Consider the following 19,284-nt stretch of genomic DNA (forward strand, 5'->3'; position numbering starts at 1 on the left):
GCACAGCTATTAAATAAAAGAAACACATGTTCCAAACCGTAAGTGTTTTTAATACCAGAAGTCAGTGAAATATCCCCAAATTATGAAGCTATAATGTGCAAACACTGACTTACCTTTTGATAAATGCTATTATGTGTCTTGCACATTATAATTTTTAATTGTGTAAAAATATAAAATAAGGAAAGGAAAAACTTTTTAAAAATCCTTCATTATTCCGAGAGAACTACTGCTAATATTATATTAGAGTTGTTCATGTTTCAATACACTTGTATGTATATCACGGACCAGATTAAACTGCTTTAAAATCTCCTTTTTAGACTTAGTATTTGATGGATATCTCTTCATGTCAAAAAACATATTTCTATACTTTGCATAAAATTGCATGTGTAGGCACACTGAAGTTTTAGTATGTATTTAGATTGCTTCCATTTTTTGCAAGTATAAACAATGTTTTGATGCGTACCTTTGTAGCTAATTGATTATATTTCTATGTAAAAATAGAATATATTCCTAGAAACGGAATTGCTGATTTGAAGGATACGGATGGCCTAATTTTTCTCATTTTGCCACTGACATTTTATTACAAAATAGCATTGCTCAACAGATTAGAATTCTGAAGCCTCTGAGGTGACTGGGTGGCTCAGTTGGTTGAGCATCCTACCGGCTCAGGTCATGATCTCACGGTTCATGGGTTCCAGCCCCACGCTGGGCTCTGTGCTAACAGCTCAGAGCCTGGAGCCTGGAGCCTGCTTCCGATTCTGTGTGTGTCTCTCTCTCTGCCCCTTCCCCACCCCTGCTCTGTCTCTCTCTGTCTCTCAAAAAAAAAATAAAAATGTAGAGGCGCCTGGGTGGCTCAGTCGGTGAAGCATCCCACTTCGGCTCAGGTCATGATCTTGCAGTCCCGTGAGTTCGAGCCCCGCTTTGGTCTCTGTGCTGACAGCTCAGAGTCTGGAGCCTACTTCTGCTTTGGTTTCTGTGTCTCCCTCTCTCTCTCTGCCCCTCCCCAGTTTGCACTCTGTCTCTCTCTCAAAAATAAACATTAAAAAATCTAAAAAAAAAAAAATGTTTAAAAAAAGAATTTTGAAGCCTCTAACTTAGGGCATTCTAATAAAATATAGATATGTTTTAATTAAATACAATATAATAAAATATAAATTAATTTATGTTTTCACTGTGCCCTCTTCCAATGGGGTAAATCAAATGACCTAAATTTCTGTAATAAACTCACTTTCTTGGAAACACTCACCAATCTATAACAAGAGTTAAATGAATGAAGTATAAGCAGTATACTCAATCTCTCTTCATAAAATAGAAGAATGGCCATTTCCCTAGAAATCCCCTAACCATGAGTCAATGCATTCCTTCTTTCCTTTCTCTTGTTTTAATAAAATAAGCTCCCTTATCTTTTAAGTTTTACTTCCTAAAGTGATCAGACCCCCATGTTCCCTGGAGGGAGGCTGAACTATAAATTAAACAGTAGTACATGGAAGGAAATCATCATCTTCTTTGAAAAATGTTACACTAAATTCTAATTAATTATTTAAAATACTTAGAATTCCTTATTTACATTTATTTTAGAAATCTTTTGGAATTTTGGGTGGCCCTTTAATTACTCTCCCCACCCCCAGCCCCAGGAGGAGGTATTTTGCCACAAATATTTGAGCACCTATTACTCCCCAGGCATTTTCTTAGGTACTTTTGATATATCAATGAAGGAAATAAAGATCCCTGCCCTCACAGACCTTACATTTTAACTGGCAGAAACAATGAGCAATAAACGTATCCTCAAATTTTATAATCTATCATGAGGTGATAAATGTTACAAAAGAAAGTAGATTAGGATAAAAGGATAAGAGTAAGGATGTAGGAAGAAGAGGAAGGATGCACTGTTAAATATAGTGATTATGAGGAGTTTCCTTAGAGAAGTTAATTTCCAAGCAAAATTTTAGCAGGTAAAATTGATCTCCATGACCTAATCTTTCTGGACCCATTTTCTTTCCTTCTGGAGCTCATTCTTCATTTTTTTTTTCCTTCTTTGGGGGAAAAGTGAATTGGGGATATCACAAACATTTTAGTGCAAAATGGTTTAATACATTAGACTGAGCAGGAGAATTTACAGTGCAAAAGGAATAATACGCAAAGGAATTAATTTCAGGCAATAGGGTCACTGAAGCTACTAGAAATGCTTGCTCAGTGTGTCTCCATTCTCAGTACTATTTTTCTTCTAACTTCTGGACAAATTTATATTTGTTCAGACTTTATACCGTCAAATGATTTAACCTCCAGAGGATGCAGAGATGTGACAATAATATATCTCAGAAACATCTTCAAGATATGTCTGCCACTATTTTTTTGAAGGAAGCTTCAATGGGCTTCCTTCTGACCTTATCTCCTTGGTTTTGGAGATGTTTTTTCACTAGCTACCTACAACCACAGAGGGTAACCAGCAAACGTGAGAAAAGCTGGGAAGTAAGAGGATATTCAGATTACATAAATGATTTATACAATTCAAGTAATATGACCTCACCTCATAAATCTCCATAAGTTTCTAGCTTTTTTCATAAAAGCAAAAGTAAAGGATGCATCAAGTATATAGATATGACATTTAACAATATTTAAGGCTTATTTTCTGGATAGAGTTTCTTTTGTGCCTACATTATCCAAATTCAGCCAAGTACACTAACCAAATTTTCTAGACTCACTTATCTTTCAGAATATATTTTCTGAGCCTTAATTTTGTTTAAACTGCTGCATACACAAAGCAATTATGTAATTCTCTGTTATTTAAATTATATTTAGTTTAAAAATTATATTTAGTTTACATGTGAAAAAAACACAGGCTTCTCTGGGAAACATAATTTAAAATTTTCTCAAAAATTAAGTATTTTTTTCCCAATAACTTTTAGATCACAGCAACTATCATATAAAACCAGAAGTAAATTGAATTAAAATTTATTCGGTAGTGCTCATCTATCAAATGGCAACCAACAGAACTATTATCATCATATATCCTCGTTTGTATTATTACATCCTCCTGCTTCCTATTATTTTAAATATTGCTTGGATGACCCCAAAAGAATATAGTCTTCCCCTATTTCCAAATAGTATACCTTGCAGGCATTCGTGGTATCTTTACCTGTATATGCAAGAACTGTGTTTGGATTAAGCATTAAATTTTTCTACTTAGTAGTGTATTACTCAACAAAAGAAGTCAGCTGATAGTAAGACATATTTAGAGGCTCATTTTTTAAATGGCTTAAATGAGGTTTGATGAAGTTAAAAAAAAAAACAAAACAAAAAAAGGTATTTTCTTTGGTTAACAAGTAAACCTAGATAGAGAGAAGCCCATTTGGCTCCATCTGTATGGTAAGTCATGGCGTTTTCTCACATGGTGCGCAAAAGCACCAGCTAAGCTACTCCCACATGCAATTGCACTAACCTGGGCCAAGTTCACCTCTGGGGTTTTGGTTTCCTCATCTGGGAAACAGAGGAACAGCAGTACTTACATGGAGTTGTGTTGGTTGGCAAAGTTAACCTATGTACTGAGCTTAGAATAGTGTTTCCCACCGACTCAATGCCCAATACACCCAGCTAACAGAGGTCTAGTTGTTGAAGATGATGAGGGAGGAGGGCTGAAGGAGGGAGACAAAATGGCAGGTGGAAGAAGAGAAGGAAAGAAATGACAACCAAATGTTGGGAATTTTGATTTAGCATCAAAGAGTCAAACGAAAGGTACACTTAATTTGTTGTTGATTCGATGGTGAGTTTTCTTTCTTTTTTTATTTTGTAAAATTTTTAAATGTTTATTTATTTTTGAGAGAGAGGCAGACTTCAGGCAGGGCAGGAGCAGAGAGAGAGGTAGAGAAGGAATCTGAAGCAGGCTCCAGGCTCTGATCTGTCAGCACAGAGCCTGACGCGGGTCTTGAACCCACAAACCGTGAGATCATGACCTGAGCCAAAGTTGTGGGCTTAACCGACTGAGCCACCCAGGCACCCCTAGATGGTAAGTTTTCTTAATTCAAATAGCTGAAAACAAATAAGTCCTATCTCTTCTCACCTGGAGATGAAATAAGAAATCATCCTATTCTATGTATCTGTAGCCACAATAACTGTTTAAAAATTAAGTAGGTGTACATGAAAAATTTTCCCAGTAGTAATTTCCCACTTAATTTTAAAAATGGCTATTTGTTGGAATTTATTTATTTATTTTTTTAATTTTTTTTTAATGTTTATTTATTTTTGAGACAGAGAGAGACAGAGCATGAACGGGGGAGGGTCAGAGAGAGGGAGACACAGAATCTGAAACAGGCTCCAGGCTCTGAGCTGTCAGCACAGAACCTGACGCGGGGCTCGAACTGACGGACCGCAAGATCATGACCTGAGCCGAAGTCGGACGCTTAACCGACTGAGCCACCCAGGTGCCCCTATTTGTTGGAATTTAAATTGATCATTTATTTACACTAATTGCCTTTCCCCAAAAGAATAGTAGGTATTTTTATTATGATGTTTTGTGGTTTTGGTTTTCACCTTTTGCTTTTTTAATCACTGGGGCTTAACCCACATGCCTGGAATAGAGCATTGTGCTCAATAAATTTGTACATGTTTTAAAAGAGGTGAGGGGTGCCTAAGTGGCTTGGTCCGTTGAGCGTCCGACTTCGGCTCAGGTCATGATCTCACTGTCCCTGAGTTTGAGCCCCGCGTCGGGCTCTGTGCTGACAGCTCAGAGCCTGGAGCCTGTTTCAGATTCTGTGTCTCCCTCTCTCTCTCTGCCCCTCCCCTGTTCACACTCTGTCTCTCTCTGTCTCAAAAATAAATAAACGTTAAAAAAAATTTTTTTTAAATAAATAAAATAAAAGAGGTGAATGGAGTAATTAAACACATTTCCCTCACATGTTTCTAAACTGCCTACTAAAAATCAAACAATCAAACATTACTGGCAAAAGTAAACAGTTTGTTTTCAAACTACTATTTAATTTTTAAAGAGTAGGCACACAATTTGTCAGAAATATCCAGGCAGCATTTTTCATAGCTCCATACTTAAAAAGATATTCCTTTTTTTTAAAAAAAAATGTTTATTTATTTTTGAGAGAGAGAGAGAGCACGTGCAAGCGGTGGGGGGGGGGGGGGGGGAGGGCAGAGAGAGAGGGAGACAGAGGATCCGAGCGGGCTCTGCTCTGACAGCAGAGTTGAGGAGATATTCCTTAACTGTAAAATGGGAACATACAAAACCTGAATCCATATTCGGTCACTGAATTCCTGCTGTATGCCAGAGGGACCTGGCTTTCAGGTAAAGAAGTTTCCCAGAGAGGTATGGAAACGGGTGTTCTGTGATGATAGACCCTGAATACAGGCATTTTGAAAATAAAGCCTCAAAATCAGAAGGAAAAGGCCAGCATACATGATACAATCAAACTGACCAGTGGCAGTTTAAAGGGGTACTGAACCTTTAAAAACCATCATGACAGAACATGCTTAATTAAAAGACAGACCGTAGATGTTGTCTTGACAATGAACCCCAAGGTGGTCTATTTTAGTGCACTGTAAGCACATCATAAATGCTGAATGGTGTTCAACCATTACTAAAATTGAAATCTCCCACTATAAAACACAGATAACTATATATAATATCTAAACAGTTAAAAATTCACATTGTTTTTTTCTTTTTTCTGAGTGGCTGTGAAGTATTAATGACCTCTCAATTTTCAATAGTTGATTCCCACTAAGTCTGAATCTCCAGAGAAACTGGTTTGAGGCAGCTACCGCAGGGAGAGACAGACCCTTTAAATGCAGTGACAGCTCTCTGCTTGGAGTCTCTTGCAGTTAGTAAAGGTTCCTCCTGAAGTCAAGGTGTTTGCTCATCCGAGTACTGTAAACAGTAACAGTAAATGCTGTCAAGAGTGACACAGATGGCAGCAAAGTGACATCATTCTTAATATATAATTGCAATTTTTTTCCTTTGTATAAGTTGCCATGAGAGTCTAATGAGAGTCTCATTAGTAACTGCCTGAATTCTGAAGACACGTCCACAAACGTCTCACATGAACCCTTGTCAGTAGCTTCATCAGACACAAGAATTCACTTAGATCCCTCTGTGTGCCCTTCAACATTAACTCACCTTGTAAGCAGAGTCACAGCTCTTTTAAGGTAAATAGGTTGCTCAAAATTTCTGAGGCTCTGAGTTTCTGCAATAGATGTGTGAGTTGGTGAATAAAACCACCTTTAAGAAAGTCATAGCTAAAATCACCTATGAAAGTGCTTGAAAAGTCCAGGAAAACAAAACAAAAAATGAGCAGTACTAATACACATGCATCTTGCCAATGAAGATGCTAAACTGGCTTCCTTTGGAAAGAAGGTCATAGGTCCTTCTCTTTAGGGAAAAGCACATAATGTGATTCTTGCAAGCCTACCTGCGTTCACGTCCCTGCTCTGATGATTAACAACTGAGGGATTTGAGACAGCGTTTTAAAGTCTTGAAGACTCATTTATTTCCCTTGTTTATAAAATCAGGACAATGAACAAATCTATTGTCTACAGTGGCTGTAAGGATTAGGGGAAACAATGAGTATAAAGCACTTAGGACTGTGACTGAGGAACCAATGGTAAGTGTGCAATATATATGAGCTGTTACATTCACAACTGAACGACCTGATGAGCATTCTCATCTGGTTTTTACATTTAATTTTGGCATTACAAACATTTATCTACAGTTTATAGCACTGACTTTATTTTTATTATTATTATTATTTTTTTTAACATTTATTTATTTTTGAGACAGAGAGAGACGGAGCATGAACAGGGGAGGGGCAGAGCGAGAGGGAGACACAGAATCCGAAGCAGGCTCCAGGCTCCGAGCCATCAGCCCAGAGCCTGACGCGGGGCTCGAACTCACGGATCGCGAGATCGTGACCTGAGCTGAAGTCGGACGCTCAACCGACTGAGCCACCCAGGCGCCCCTATAGCACTGACTTTAAACAGCGCCACATCTACCCGACTTTTAGACACTTGCGAAAGGATTCAACCTTGTCCTGAATCCAATCCAGTAACTGTTTTTGGTATGTGAAACTGGTAATCCAACAGCAGTGTTTTTAATTGTTTCGTTATATCCATGTACACAGAGAAATGACATAAAAGAACTCTGACTCTTCCAAAAGGAGATGCTATAATATACTGCTCTATCTTCTGCCTTTGCTGATATGTAAAAAAAAAAAAAGTCCATTTCAACAGAGCTTATATTGTGTTAAATGGTGACATAAAAAATAGTGATGTAATAAATTCTGGTTACATAAATTCTGACATAATAAATACTGGTTACAGAAAAAAAGTCTGTGAATATGTATGTGTTCTACTCTTTAGAAATTAAAAATGTGAAGGATTATAAATATACATATATATACATACACGTACACACATACACAGAGGGAAAGAGAGAGAAGAAAAGGACAACAATCTACCAGGCTCTTCCCTAGGAAATTTTTACAAAGGCTAGAATCTACTAAGACAAAACGAACATTAACCAATAGTAGAAATACATGATCATAAACCCTGGTATGTACTATGAAGAAAAATCAGCTTTGGAGGTGAGAGAAGCTTTCCTTTAAGAAGTAACTCTTGTTCTGGGGTGCCTGGGTGGCTCAGTTGGTTGGGCGTCTGAGTTCAGCTCAGGTCATGATCTCGCAGTTCATGAGTTTGAGCCCCGTATCGGGCTCTGTGCTGACGGCTCAGAGCGTGGAGCCCGCTGTGGGTTCTGTGTCTCCCTCTCTCTCCGCCCCTCCCCCACTCATCCTCTTGTCTCTCTCTCAAAAATAAACATTAAAAAAATTTTTAAAAGAAATAAAAAAGAGGTAACATTTGTTTTGCCATCTCAAGGCTGAAAGATGTTTCCTTTTATGGGTAGGGGATAGGGAGAGGGAAGATGAGAACTGCTAAGCACAGGTGTTATTCTCACACATAAAATTCAAAGTTTTCAGGAACTGAAAACTGGCCCATTGAGGCTGAGCGCTGAGAGAAAGCGGGAGCTGTGGACGGAAAGGTCCCTATGTTTGAGTGATTTGAAAACTGATCACAAAGAATTCCAAGAAGGCAACAATTTAATATTTCAGGATTCGACAATGAATGGCAAGCAGATCAGAACAGGCAATGGACCCATAGCCACAGCGACAAAGAGATACAAAAAATACTGCAGAATATTTGCCTGTGCCTGGAATAGAAAGATCTTGCAGGCGGACATAGATGTCGGTGTGTAAACTCCTTCACATACCTACCAGTGAGCTCTTTTCGTACGGCTCTCCCAGAACCTGGATCATGTCTGCTGAGCAGACCTCAGTATCTTTTGACATAAAAAAGGTGCTCCGTTTTACTAGACACGAAAACACCATTTTCCCACCATTTCCTCTTTAATGAACAGGGAGGAAAAGAAGCAGATGGAGAAGCTGCAAGTACTCATGTCTTCTGAGTTGTCACCTTCTGAACTGGGCCAGTTGTACAGATTTCCTAAAGTGTGTTTTCCTGTTGATGTGCACACACCATCAGTTCTTACCTACTGCTTTCCAACACACTGAAGAGAAGCATGTGTTCAAGTCCCTTATCCTGTGGACAGGAGAGAGAGCCAAAAGGACATCGTTCCTTGCGAACAGCAGCAATGTCTAGCTAACATCTGCCCCAACTAGGTCTGGGTGTGCTAAAAGGGAGAATACAGATTTTCTAATGTCGCCTCTGGCTCTGATTTTACCGTGCGAAGCTCCTTCTCTGAGACACCCCATTAAATAATATGTCTCTATGCTTCGTCTTCATTCTCGAAAATTACAGAAAGTATTTGCAAGTATCTCAAGTAAAACGAAAACCTGGCTTGATTTCAGGGGGATGCTTCAAATCATCAAAGAAAAACCCCAAGATAAGGCTAGGACCTGGCCTATCACCTGGCTGCTCAGCAGACATGGTCCAGGTTCTGGGAGAGCCCTATGGAAAGAGCCCACTGGCAGGCATGCGAGGGGGTTCACACACGGACATCTACTGCCACCTGCAAGAATAACTTCAAATGCTAGTGAGCTTATCAGCTCATGCACTATGCCTACCTCTATCTTTCGGGGTGACTGGCAGGTCTTTCTACAGAAGAAGGTCTCAATCCTAACAATGATCAAATTTACCCATTTTTATCTGCATATTAATTTGTTTATTTGTACTGAAGAAGTTTCTAGGTATGACAATATGGTTTCCTTTTTATACGTACATTATATTTGCCCCTATTTCCATCTTAAAAAAAAACAGTAAACTGACACCAGAAGAGCAGGATTGGAGCCCTGACCTTTCAGCTTCCTACATATAATCCCCCAGGACAGTCATTTCACCTCTGGAAACCCAGCTCGATCATTAAAAACAAGCCTCAAACAACATTGAGCTCACTTATATGTGGGGTCTACAAAGGGCAAACTCAGAGAAACAGAGCAGAGTGGTGGTTCCCAGGATGTGAGGGTGGGGGAAATGGGGAGCTATTGTGCAAAGGGTAAGACAGTCAGTTGTAAGATTAACAAGTTGATTATAACTAATAACACTGGGTCATATACTTGAAGATCTAAGAGAGTAGATCTTAAATGTTCTTACTAGAACAAAGAAAGGGTAACTGTGTGATAGGAGAGAAGTGGTAGCTAATGCTATGGTGGCAATCATTTCACACTTGATCAATGTGTCTAATCAACACACTGGCACACCTTAAACTTACACAGTGTTATGTATCAATTATATCTCAATAAAGCAGGGAAAAAATGAGCTGGAAACGACTTTTCCTATCTCAGCACTCAACTGAAAGTGCATAGAGGAAAGGACTTTGGAAGTTTTAAACAATTTTTATAATATCGAGTACCATTAACAGATAACAACCTACTTGAACAAGGGTCAGAATGATATAGAAATTTAGTTATATGGCCTCAATGAATATGAAAATCTATTAAAACATGGCAAAACATGGTGCATTCTTTTGTTTGTTCTCATTTATTTTCATAAAATAGATGAGGAGAAACTGCTGCTACTCTTTCAAACAATGCATAGGGATGAGGGGAGAGGGAACCAGAAAAGTATAACGTAAGTTTGATTCCAAAGTGGGACGTGAGCAGAAAACCAGCATAATGAAAGTAACAGTCTTCCCTTGATCCGCAAAATAGAGAGACTGGGACAAGCCTGACACACAGAACCCAACCAGGGTGCTGTTTGAGCAGCACAAAAGAAAGTGCTAAGAACCAGAATGAAAGAAGAAGAGAGTCTAAGAGGCACTTCAAATTTAAAGAACTGGTCTCAGTTGCACAGAATGGACAAAAGAGAAAAACAAGTGACAGTGACAGTGAAGTGACTCATCTACACCAATGAGGGAACATTTAGTCTATGTAGACTTCAATGACCTAGTATTACTCAAAAGAGAACTTCATTATCTTTCAGGTGGGTTGGGGAAGAGAAGAGTCAAAAAACTCTGACTCTAGAGTAAAATTAATAATAGCTACCATTTATTATTAAGCAGTTACTTTTCAAAATCTGTGTTAAACATTTTCAGACAGTTTTCGACATATTATAACAACAACTGTATACAGTAGGTATAATGTTTTCTTACGCAGGGAGGCTTGGATAGTTGAGACAACGTGGGAATATGAACAATAATGACTGATTTGTGACTAGCAAATTCAACTAGATACATTAATTTCGAAACTGGAAGGTCCAAATGTTTCTATGTTTGAGTTACAGGCAGAAAATATCCTGATAACTCTGATAAGAGTTAGTAGTATGATAAGACTTTATTTGAAGCAAAGGAGCACATCTTACTTTTCTACCCTCAGTGGCTGAAGGACTACACTATGCTCATTAAAAACAAGCTTAACTAAAGAATGAAAAAAGGAATAAATCAATGAATGAAAAAGTATGCTGCCCTGCTGTAGGTACATCAAATAAAACCATACTAAACATACATAAATTCTTTACTCAAGATGATCAACAGCCTTCTAGAGGAATTTGCTCCAACATGTTATCAACTAACAATGCGATTACATTATTTTCAAATCTCATACCAAAATTTTGATCCAAGTATTTATCTCATACCTTTTAGTGAAACAGAGAAGGGATAAGACATGTACCAAATAGCACTTGAGAATTTCAAATCTATTTTTAATTTGTTTCTTGGACCACTCAACTCTAGGCAAAATAATTAGTTGTTAGGTATTTTTTTGGTTTGTTTTTTTATAAACTTTCAACCATCTTAGATTTTTTTCAGTGTTTTGAATCCATCCTTATGCTTCAGTGAAGTTAGGTCAATCTAAATTTGCACCCATTAACTTGATGCAATTATCTGTTTTGCCAGGGATGATGGAAGGATAACAGAGATAATTAAACCCAGTGCTTAGGTGCTCTTCTATTATGTATATCCTGACTTTGTTTTCTCTGAAATCATGATTATTTTTTTTTCATCACTTTGGAACCATGGCTTCTAGAAAAGACCATCTGAAGATTGAAAAACCAACAAAACAAGATTTGAGGTAGATTCAGAGGTCTCTTTTGCTTTTTCATATATATTTAGGGTCTAGATCAGAGGTTAGTAAATGGGTTAAATCCAGCCCACTGCCCCTTGGATTGTCTGGTCTGAGAGCAAGGAATAATTTTTACATTTTAGATGGTTACATTTTAACAGTTATATAGGTACCTACATAATATCCTCATTATTGACTCTTGGCCTACAGCACCTGAATTATTTACTATCTGGCCCTTTAAGAGAACATTTGCTGATCCTTAGTTTAGATGATTTTTTTTCTTAAAAAGAGGAACTTAAAGCTTGTGTGAAATGGTTACATGATTGGTAAGAGTGTAATTGTATATGGAGTTTACAGTGAAGCATTTTTGGCTCCTACCGCTGAAAATTTTCTGTCTGGAATCTGTTACTTAGAGTTTTATTTGTCATTAAATGTTTGGTATTCCTTCTCATGGAGGATATATGGCCATTTCCTACTAAACAAACAAACAAAAAGTGTTATATATAACTTCTATAAACAACAATTTATGTAGTTTCTCAAAAAGACCAAAGAGGAAGATAGAGATGTTTGGTACTTACTGAGACACACACACACACAACAAATCACAGATTTAGTTTTTCATAAAAAGTTAAAACAGGAAGTGTCTTGTACCATTGGTTGCAGTGATCCTCCCTGGACTAGAGGATGAAGTTGAGAGGAGGCATCAGAATCTCCCAAGGAGCATTTTAAAGTTAAGCTCCTCCGAATTTTCCTCTCCAGCCCCCAGGAAGTGAGATCTCTTTGCTGTGCTAAGCAAATACTCTTCCAGGGAGAGCATAGTAACCCCTCAGAGGTGCTGACTGGGTTGGAAACCAATGAGCTGCTTTAATCCCTCTCAACACAGAAAACTGAACAATGTTCTCTATTCCAGATACTAAATGGTACCCAAGACAATATGGTCTCCAACAAAAGGGATGCTCAGACAAAAAAAGAATCAAAGTTAACACCTGCACTACAACACTAGTTTAACTAATAGTATTCTTCTTGCAGAGGTACATAATTCTTGATGTAAACATATATATGTATATATATACACACACACCCATATGGTTTGTTTCATGTTACCAGGAAAAAAACATTTTGAATGATTTAAGTTATTAACACTTGAATGGGTTAAGAATACTGTTCAGAAATAAAGATAAATTAGTGAGTCAAAGGATACTGATGTGTAATTAAAAATGCATTGTTTCGTAAAGTAGAATGTAACAATATTCTTAGCCTACTTTGACAAAGTTCTCACACCAGTGGAGTTTGAATATTTTTAGATAGTTTGACCTTCTCTGGGGAAAATATGGCCAATCCAAACAAATCACTTGATAATTTAATTTTTGAAAACTGCTGATACATTCCTCTTAAAGTGTAATTTTTCATCTTTGTATTTAGCAGTGATTTAAATTGATAATGGCTAGGACATACACTCTAAATCTGGTTAAAACACATAATGACTATTTAGCCATGATAGATTTTACTGTGCTCTCAAAATTTTAAACTTATTGTCATAGGATTTTCATCCAGAAATTTGGGGATTTCTATATTATGGATGGGAAAACCTGTGGGGACATGCATGATGCTTTCATAAATTCACAAAGAAAGTGGCTTAAAAATAACCCTATACTAAGTTACACTGTTTAAAATCTTGCTTTTGATGTCTGCCTTCTCTGTAACTCTACCAGGCAAAATAAAAATTACGAAGGTATTAATAAGGCAGACAGATTCAAATCCCAAAGTAAGCTTTAGTGCCTAAATACTCATTTGATTTAAGCCATAATTTCCAAATCTCCACTTCTCTTCTTAATATGTAAATGAGCCCTGTGAGTAACAGAAATGGCTCATGGAACATGAAACCATGCTCAACCATACAAACCCAAGGAAGGGAAAAGTTATTTCTAGTGCTTAATATTTAACCCTGACCATTTCCATGGAAAAAGATATTTAAAAGAAATCATTATCATGTGACTGCATAATAAGACCTGTTAGGATTGAATGCTAATGATTGGAATATATTGGGGGGGGGGGGGGGAGCATGAAAGCATCACCCACTTGATATAACAAAATGAAATCAGTGAGGTTAGGAAATGAAAGCAGAGAATAACAATGTGTTTGTTCTCTTCTGCCCACCCAGGTAATCACTCCCTGTATCTCCATTTCGACGTGACAGATTGGTGTTCCAGTATGAAAACCCATATACAGTATATGGCTTTGCTTTATCTAGTTGGTTGTGCCCATCCATACAAGTTAAATGCAAATTTCACCAGAATAAGAGAGAAGAAAAAGGGAGAGAATTTTGTTAGATCAAAATGCTCAACGTGCCTGCAGAGATGACCCATCGTTCCAACAGGTTTAAAGTCTCAGGTGGCTGTGGTATTTCGGTCCACAGCCAAAGTACTGGGCTCCCCGCGCTAGGATGCTCTCCTGCGAGGCAGCCTTCGCCATAGTAGACACCAAAATTTTGAGAAAATGAAAGAAAAAAAAAAACATTCCAATTTTACTTCATTTCAAATGAATAAATGCACTTGATTCAATTGCTCAAGAAATTGTCTCAAGATAAGTTGAGTTTTTGCACACTAAAAAGGCTCAGCTGTTTTATGGGTCTGCGAGGTGTGTCAATCATAAAGGAGTCCAGGTTTGCCGTCAGTTCCTAAGGCCTCCGGCTCTTTGAACGTCGCGGAAGCCTTAGTGGTCCCCCGGGCCCCACTCCGCGTGGGAGTCGCCCAGCCTGCAGAGCTCCGGAACCGCCCCGGCGCTGGCAGAGCATTCCCACGCTCAGGCCGGGTCGGGAGGCCGCGGTGACCCCAGGGGCTCCTCCGCCTGGTTTTCGCCCTCGCAGCCCCGCCCCGGCCGCCCCTCCTCTCCGGGTCCCAGCTCCGGAGCGTGGGAGCGCAGCTGCAGCCGGGAGCGGCGGCCGGAGGCATCTCCGAGGATGCGCGCCCACGACCCAGGCAGGAAGCGGAGGACGCAGCGAGGCGCGCGGTGCAGCGCCGGGGCCGCCCCGGGACCCCCGCCGACCCTGCTCCCACCCCCCGCCCCCGCCGCCCCACACACGCAAGCGAGCGCGCGCGCAGAGCCCGTGCTAGGGGAGCCAGTCACTTACTTGATGTCTTCCCACACCTCCGGGCCGTAATTGCGGATCACCAGCAGCTCCAGCGCGTGATTCACAAATCCGTACTGCAGGGACAGGGGAAACCTGAGCGTCAGGGACCCTCAGTAGGTGGGCAGGGGCTTGCGGGCGAGGCTGCAGCCTCAGCTGCCACGGCTCTGGTTTAACCTTGTGCCCTACCCCGTGGCTCCGCTCGGTTCGAAGCACTCAGTGTTAAAGAGGGGCATCCGAGGCGCGCCACCTCCGCCCCAATAAAGGGCAGATCCTCTCCGTCCCCGGCCGCCCCACCGCCTGGACACCTTCTTACCCCTCCACTCACCTGTCACCAGTCCGAGGCAAGTCGGGCATCCGGGAAAATGTGGCGAGGGGGACGCGAACCCGGCACCTCCCCGCCACTGGCCCTCAGCCACTCACACTGATGGGGTCAGCCTGAGCCGAGAAGCCCTCGCGCCTCAGCCGCACGTCCCCTTCCCGAGTCTGGGGAGTCGCTGCGCGATGCAGAGTGGCGGACCCTCCCCTAAGAAGCAAAGGCACTCACCGCCCCTGTCGCGACCCCCAGCGTTCCCACTACCCACCCCACCCCCCACCCCCCGCCCTGGACACAGGCAAAAAGGCGAGACGGCTCCTGCGACCCACGGTGCGCTTCCCCGGCCCCCGCGCCGAGCTCCGGTGGCGCGGCCGGCTCCCTTGGGCCCGGCGCAGCGCGGTGTGATGTTCTAGCCCGACCCGGCTGGAAGCACTCACCATGGTGTCTGCGACCGGAGCCGAAGAGTCAGCCCCCACGCAGAGGCACGGCCGAAGGGACCCGGGTGGCGGCTGCAGCAGCGACAGCGCAACAGGACCGCGGCGGCAGCATAGAGCTGGAAGCGGCGCAGCCGCCTGGGCCGGCCCTGATTGCCACCTCCTCGCAGCCAATGAGGAGTCGAGCCGCTGGAGGCTGGTCATTGCCTCCCAGTTTTCAACCAATCAGCGACAGAGGAGGGAATTCGGTTGCTCGCAGGGCTGCTGCGCTCCAGTGCCTTCCAACCCCCGCCCTGGTGACAAGGTTTTTTTATTTGAGGCCATTACAATGACGACGGAGAAGCTCCAGTCTTGCTTCTTGCATGAATTCTGGGTGAGGAAGATTGCAGCTGTTGTGGTCGCACCAAATGTATTCTTACGCAAAGACTTGCCTTCAGGGGTAACAAAAACTAAGGGTGTGTGTGTGTGTGTGTGTGTGTGTGTGTGTGTGTTGCAATGGTCAAGCCCTAAAAAGGAATACGCCCCACAGTCAGCATCCTCGTGTTCATCCTTGTTTTGCAGATAAGAATTTCCTTTGTGGCTTGATCCCTCAACAGCTGTTGGCAAACTGAAAGCTAATAGTACTGAGCTTAACACATATTATTTGTAGTTAATGAGACTAGTTGAGTGAGCCAGCTAAAATAATGAGTTTGGTGAGCATAATAATACAGTTTGGTGAACATTGTGTCAAACCCAACTCTGCCCATTACTAAACATCCCTACAAGATTCAGTGTTCTGTGTTTGATCCTGATGGGACACCTAACCCCACCCCATAGGCGGTATCCATGACTCCAGGGAGTTTTTAACCGTCCAGAATTGAATTTTCCTCCTCTTTCTGAAAGGTAACACGTGAACTGGAAAAAGCCCAGTACAAAATGAGCAATGTTTGAATTAATCTATCTCCCAGTCTACATTCTACCAGGCACTCAGGTTAGTTAATATTCTGAGCCCCACCGCAGAGGAAAGATGAGAGGAACAGGAACTGTCTATTGATTAAAACTCTGTGCCTGATGTGCATGGATATGGTTAACTAGTGTTAGGTCAAAAGTGAGGAAGGAAAAGCAAGCATTGCTTCTAGGTCACCAGTCTCAAGTGGACCTGAGAAGCCAGGACACTATTCTATAATGTGAACAGTTTACTGTGAAAACAATCTCAATACCATTAGAGAAAATGCCAAAGCAATAAAACTGTACTGGGATTGGTACCCAGAGACCTATGCTGAAGTGTAATTGATAAAGAAATACTTATATAGAAAACTAACAAAACAACAAATAACTTATAAAAACACTGATTTTATCAATGATGAAAGGATAGAATAATTTAGAGTCTTTTATACAATGGAACACTTTATACCATAATTAAAATACAAAGCCATTATTTAGTATTAACTATTGATTTTTAACCATTGAAATAGCCTATTACTCTCTACAACTCTGGAAAAAGATACATAACAATACAGAATAATATGTTGTTCAATAAACAACTGACATATGAATGTAATTAGCCTCAATTTTTTAATGGTTATATAGAATAAAATGCTATTTGGTTAATAAGAAAACACACACACACACATACATTGCTATAAGCATAATCTTTGGGAAGGTGCACAGGAAGGTTTCGACATGTCTATTTTCTTCTATTGGAACCAGTGGCTGGAGACACCACGACTCTTGCAATTTGTATTATGACCTTCTGTACCCATTGATATTTTTCTATGAAGATGTAACAATTTTTTAACCTGTTAAAAAGAATTTTGGCCCTACGTCGACCTATCCTCTTTTGACCAGCAGTACACCCCTGCTGCGTCTCAGTCTGGAGTGTGCTGTGGTGTCCTCTACCATAGACTTTTTGTAAGTAGAAGATAGGGAAAGGAAACTGCTTGCTAATTATGAAAAATGACAAAAGTCTACCAGGAGAAAGATATGAGATGAAATGAAGGATGAGCATCCCTATCGACTTTCTTCTCTCTCTGAAGTTCAAACTTCCCCCATCATTGCTCTTTCTGTCTGATAACTTTTTGCACTTATTGCCCTTCTATCCAACACCTATCCGCATTTGTTAATATATTTTCTGTTCTGTGTTCTAATTGTCTTATATTCACTCTGAATCCAAAGGAAGTTCTGTCCACTAAATCTTTGCCAGTTTCTGTTTGGTCCAGAAGACACCGCAAAGGGTATAAGGTTCGGGGAGAAGGGAGTGCCCACAAGCCATAGAGGAGCCCAAGAGGAGGTCCCTCTACTTCTGCAATACCCTATCCATTGTTGCCACTGCTGACAAGGAAACATAGGAATACGGTCACAAGTAGACTAAGTGGCATTTGCAGAAACAATGTATTACTCTTGTAGGATCAAGGGCAGACCACCTCAAGATGGACTGCTTTGGCATGCAGACTATTTTTTAAAGTCTGGGTTTTTAAATTTTTTTATTTTATTTTATTTTATTTTATTTTATTTTATTTTATTTTATTTTTTTAACGTTTATTTATTCTTGAGACAGAGAGAGACAGAGCATGAACGGGGGAGGGTCAGAGAGAGGGAGACACAGAATCCAAAACAGGCTCCAGACTCTGAGCTGTCAGCACAGAGCCGACGCGGGGCTCGAACTCACGGACCATGAGATCATGACCTGAGCCGAAGTCGGCCGCTCAACCGACTGAGCCACCCAGGTGCCCCCAAAATTTTTTATTTTATCTATTTTTCTTAAGTAAACTCTATCCCCAATGTGGGGCTCGAACTCACAACCCTGAGATTAAGAGCCACGTGTTCTACTGGGGATCCTGTGTGTCCCTCTTTCTCCGCCCCTCCCCCACTCACACTGTCTCTCTCTCTCTCTCTCTCTGTCTCTCTGTCTCTCTCTTTCTCAAAAATAAATAAACATTAAAACAAGTTAAAAAAAAAAGTCGTATCTTCTACTGACTGAGTCAGCCAAGTGCCCCTGAGATGCAGACTGTTGTGAGCTAAAGGCAATTGAGACCCTGCAAGCTCAAGAGAAATTTTACCCCTCCCTCAACTACATAGAAAAATCTAAATTGAGGGGGTTTTTGTTTGTTTGTTTGTTTGTTTTTCAAAATAAGGGTTACCAACTAAATTTCATCTGAATGACCCATCTGTATGGCAGGACAAACATCTAAGTATGAAATATCTGCTCTTCTTACTGCCCTGTGAATAGGATTTCTTCTGTTAAAAAAAAAAAAGATTAAACCAAGTAAATTTGAAGATTTAACTGGCTTTATTAACTAATTCATGAATCTGTCAGCACTGTAACTAGCAAGTAGAGAGGCTCACTGAAGAGTTGCTCAAAATGGAAGGTTTTTATAGAAGAATGACGGAGGCAAGAAGGTTTTTAGCAAAATAGAAGGATTGTTTCAGGTGATGGTGGTTTCTAGGAGGCAAAGCAAGGTGTCTCACGCAGAATACCTCATCTTTCTTTGGGGGATGGAGAGGATCCGGATGACAAAATCAATGTCACAGATTGAAAAATTCCTGGCTGAATAGTTAAAGACTACATTTCTGTGGGTATTGAACTGCATTTGGATTATGTATTGAGCACTAGTTTGGGAACTCTGTCTAAGTGACACCATCTGGGGCTTGTGTTTATTTTTTACTGCGTTCCTCTGAAGTCCCAGACCTGTAGCCCCTTCTCCTTAGTTCAGGATGACATATATACCTCACTTTGCCTGACAGTCTTTGTAATCTCCATGTCTGTGGATTGCCTGTGTGTACACAATTAAATTTTATTATCTCCTGTTAATATGTTATTCCAGGTAGAACACTTGAAGGAGACAGGAATTCTTGCTCTGGGACAGTTGGCATAGTTGGCAGGACACTTTAACTTGCTGGACACTGCTTTCTCTGGACACAGCTGCA

The 19,284-nt window shown here is 40.6% G+C and overlaps 1 protein-coding gene across 5 annotated transcripts in view; it reads right to left on the reverse strand.

Annotated features, from left to right (window-relative positions):
* The window catches only part of GUCY1B1 (guanylate cyclase 1 soluble subunit beta 1), a 48,782-nt gene extending 33,242 nt beyond the window's left edge, over nucleotides 1–15,540 (reverse strand). The window contains exons 1-4 of one of the 5 annotated variants that reach the window (XM_058721072.1): nucleotides 15,382–15,487; nucleotides 14,957–15,154; nucleotides 14,632–14,705; nucleotides 13,851–13,964 (exon numbers count right to left, since the gene is read on the reverse strand). In XM_058721072.1, coding sequence (XP_058577055.1) covers nucleotides 13,851–13,867 — 17 coding nt within the window. In that variant the 5' untranslated portion in view covers nucleotides 13,868–13,964; nucleotides 14,632–14,705; nucleotides 14,957–15,154; nucleotides 15,382–15,487. Of the gene's footprint in view, nucleotides 1–13,850; nucleotides 13,965–14,631; nucleotides 14,706–14,956; nucleotides 15,155–15,381 lie in introns of all 5 variants that reach the window. The other 4 variants (XM_058721074.1, XM_058721073.1, XM_058721071.1 and 1 more) reach the window with 4 other exon arrangements.
* Between the last annotated feature and the right edge of the window lie 3,744 nt (nucleotides 15,541–19,284).

The sequence above is a fragment of the Neofelis nebulosa genome, chromosome 3, assembly GCF_028018385.1.
Source record: "Neofelis nebulosa isolate mNeoNeb1 chromosome 3, mNeoNeb1.pri, whole genome shotgun sequence".
Lineage (NCBI taxonomy): Eukaryota > Metazoa > Chordata > Mammalia > Carnivora > Felidae > Neofelis > Neofelis nebulosa.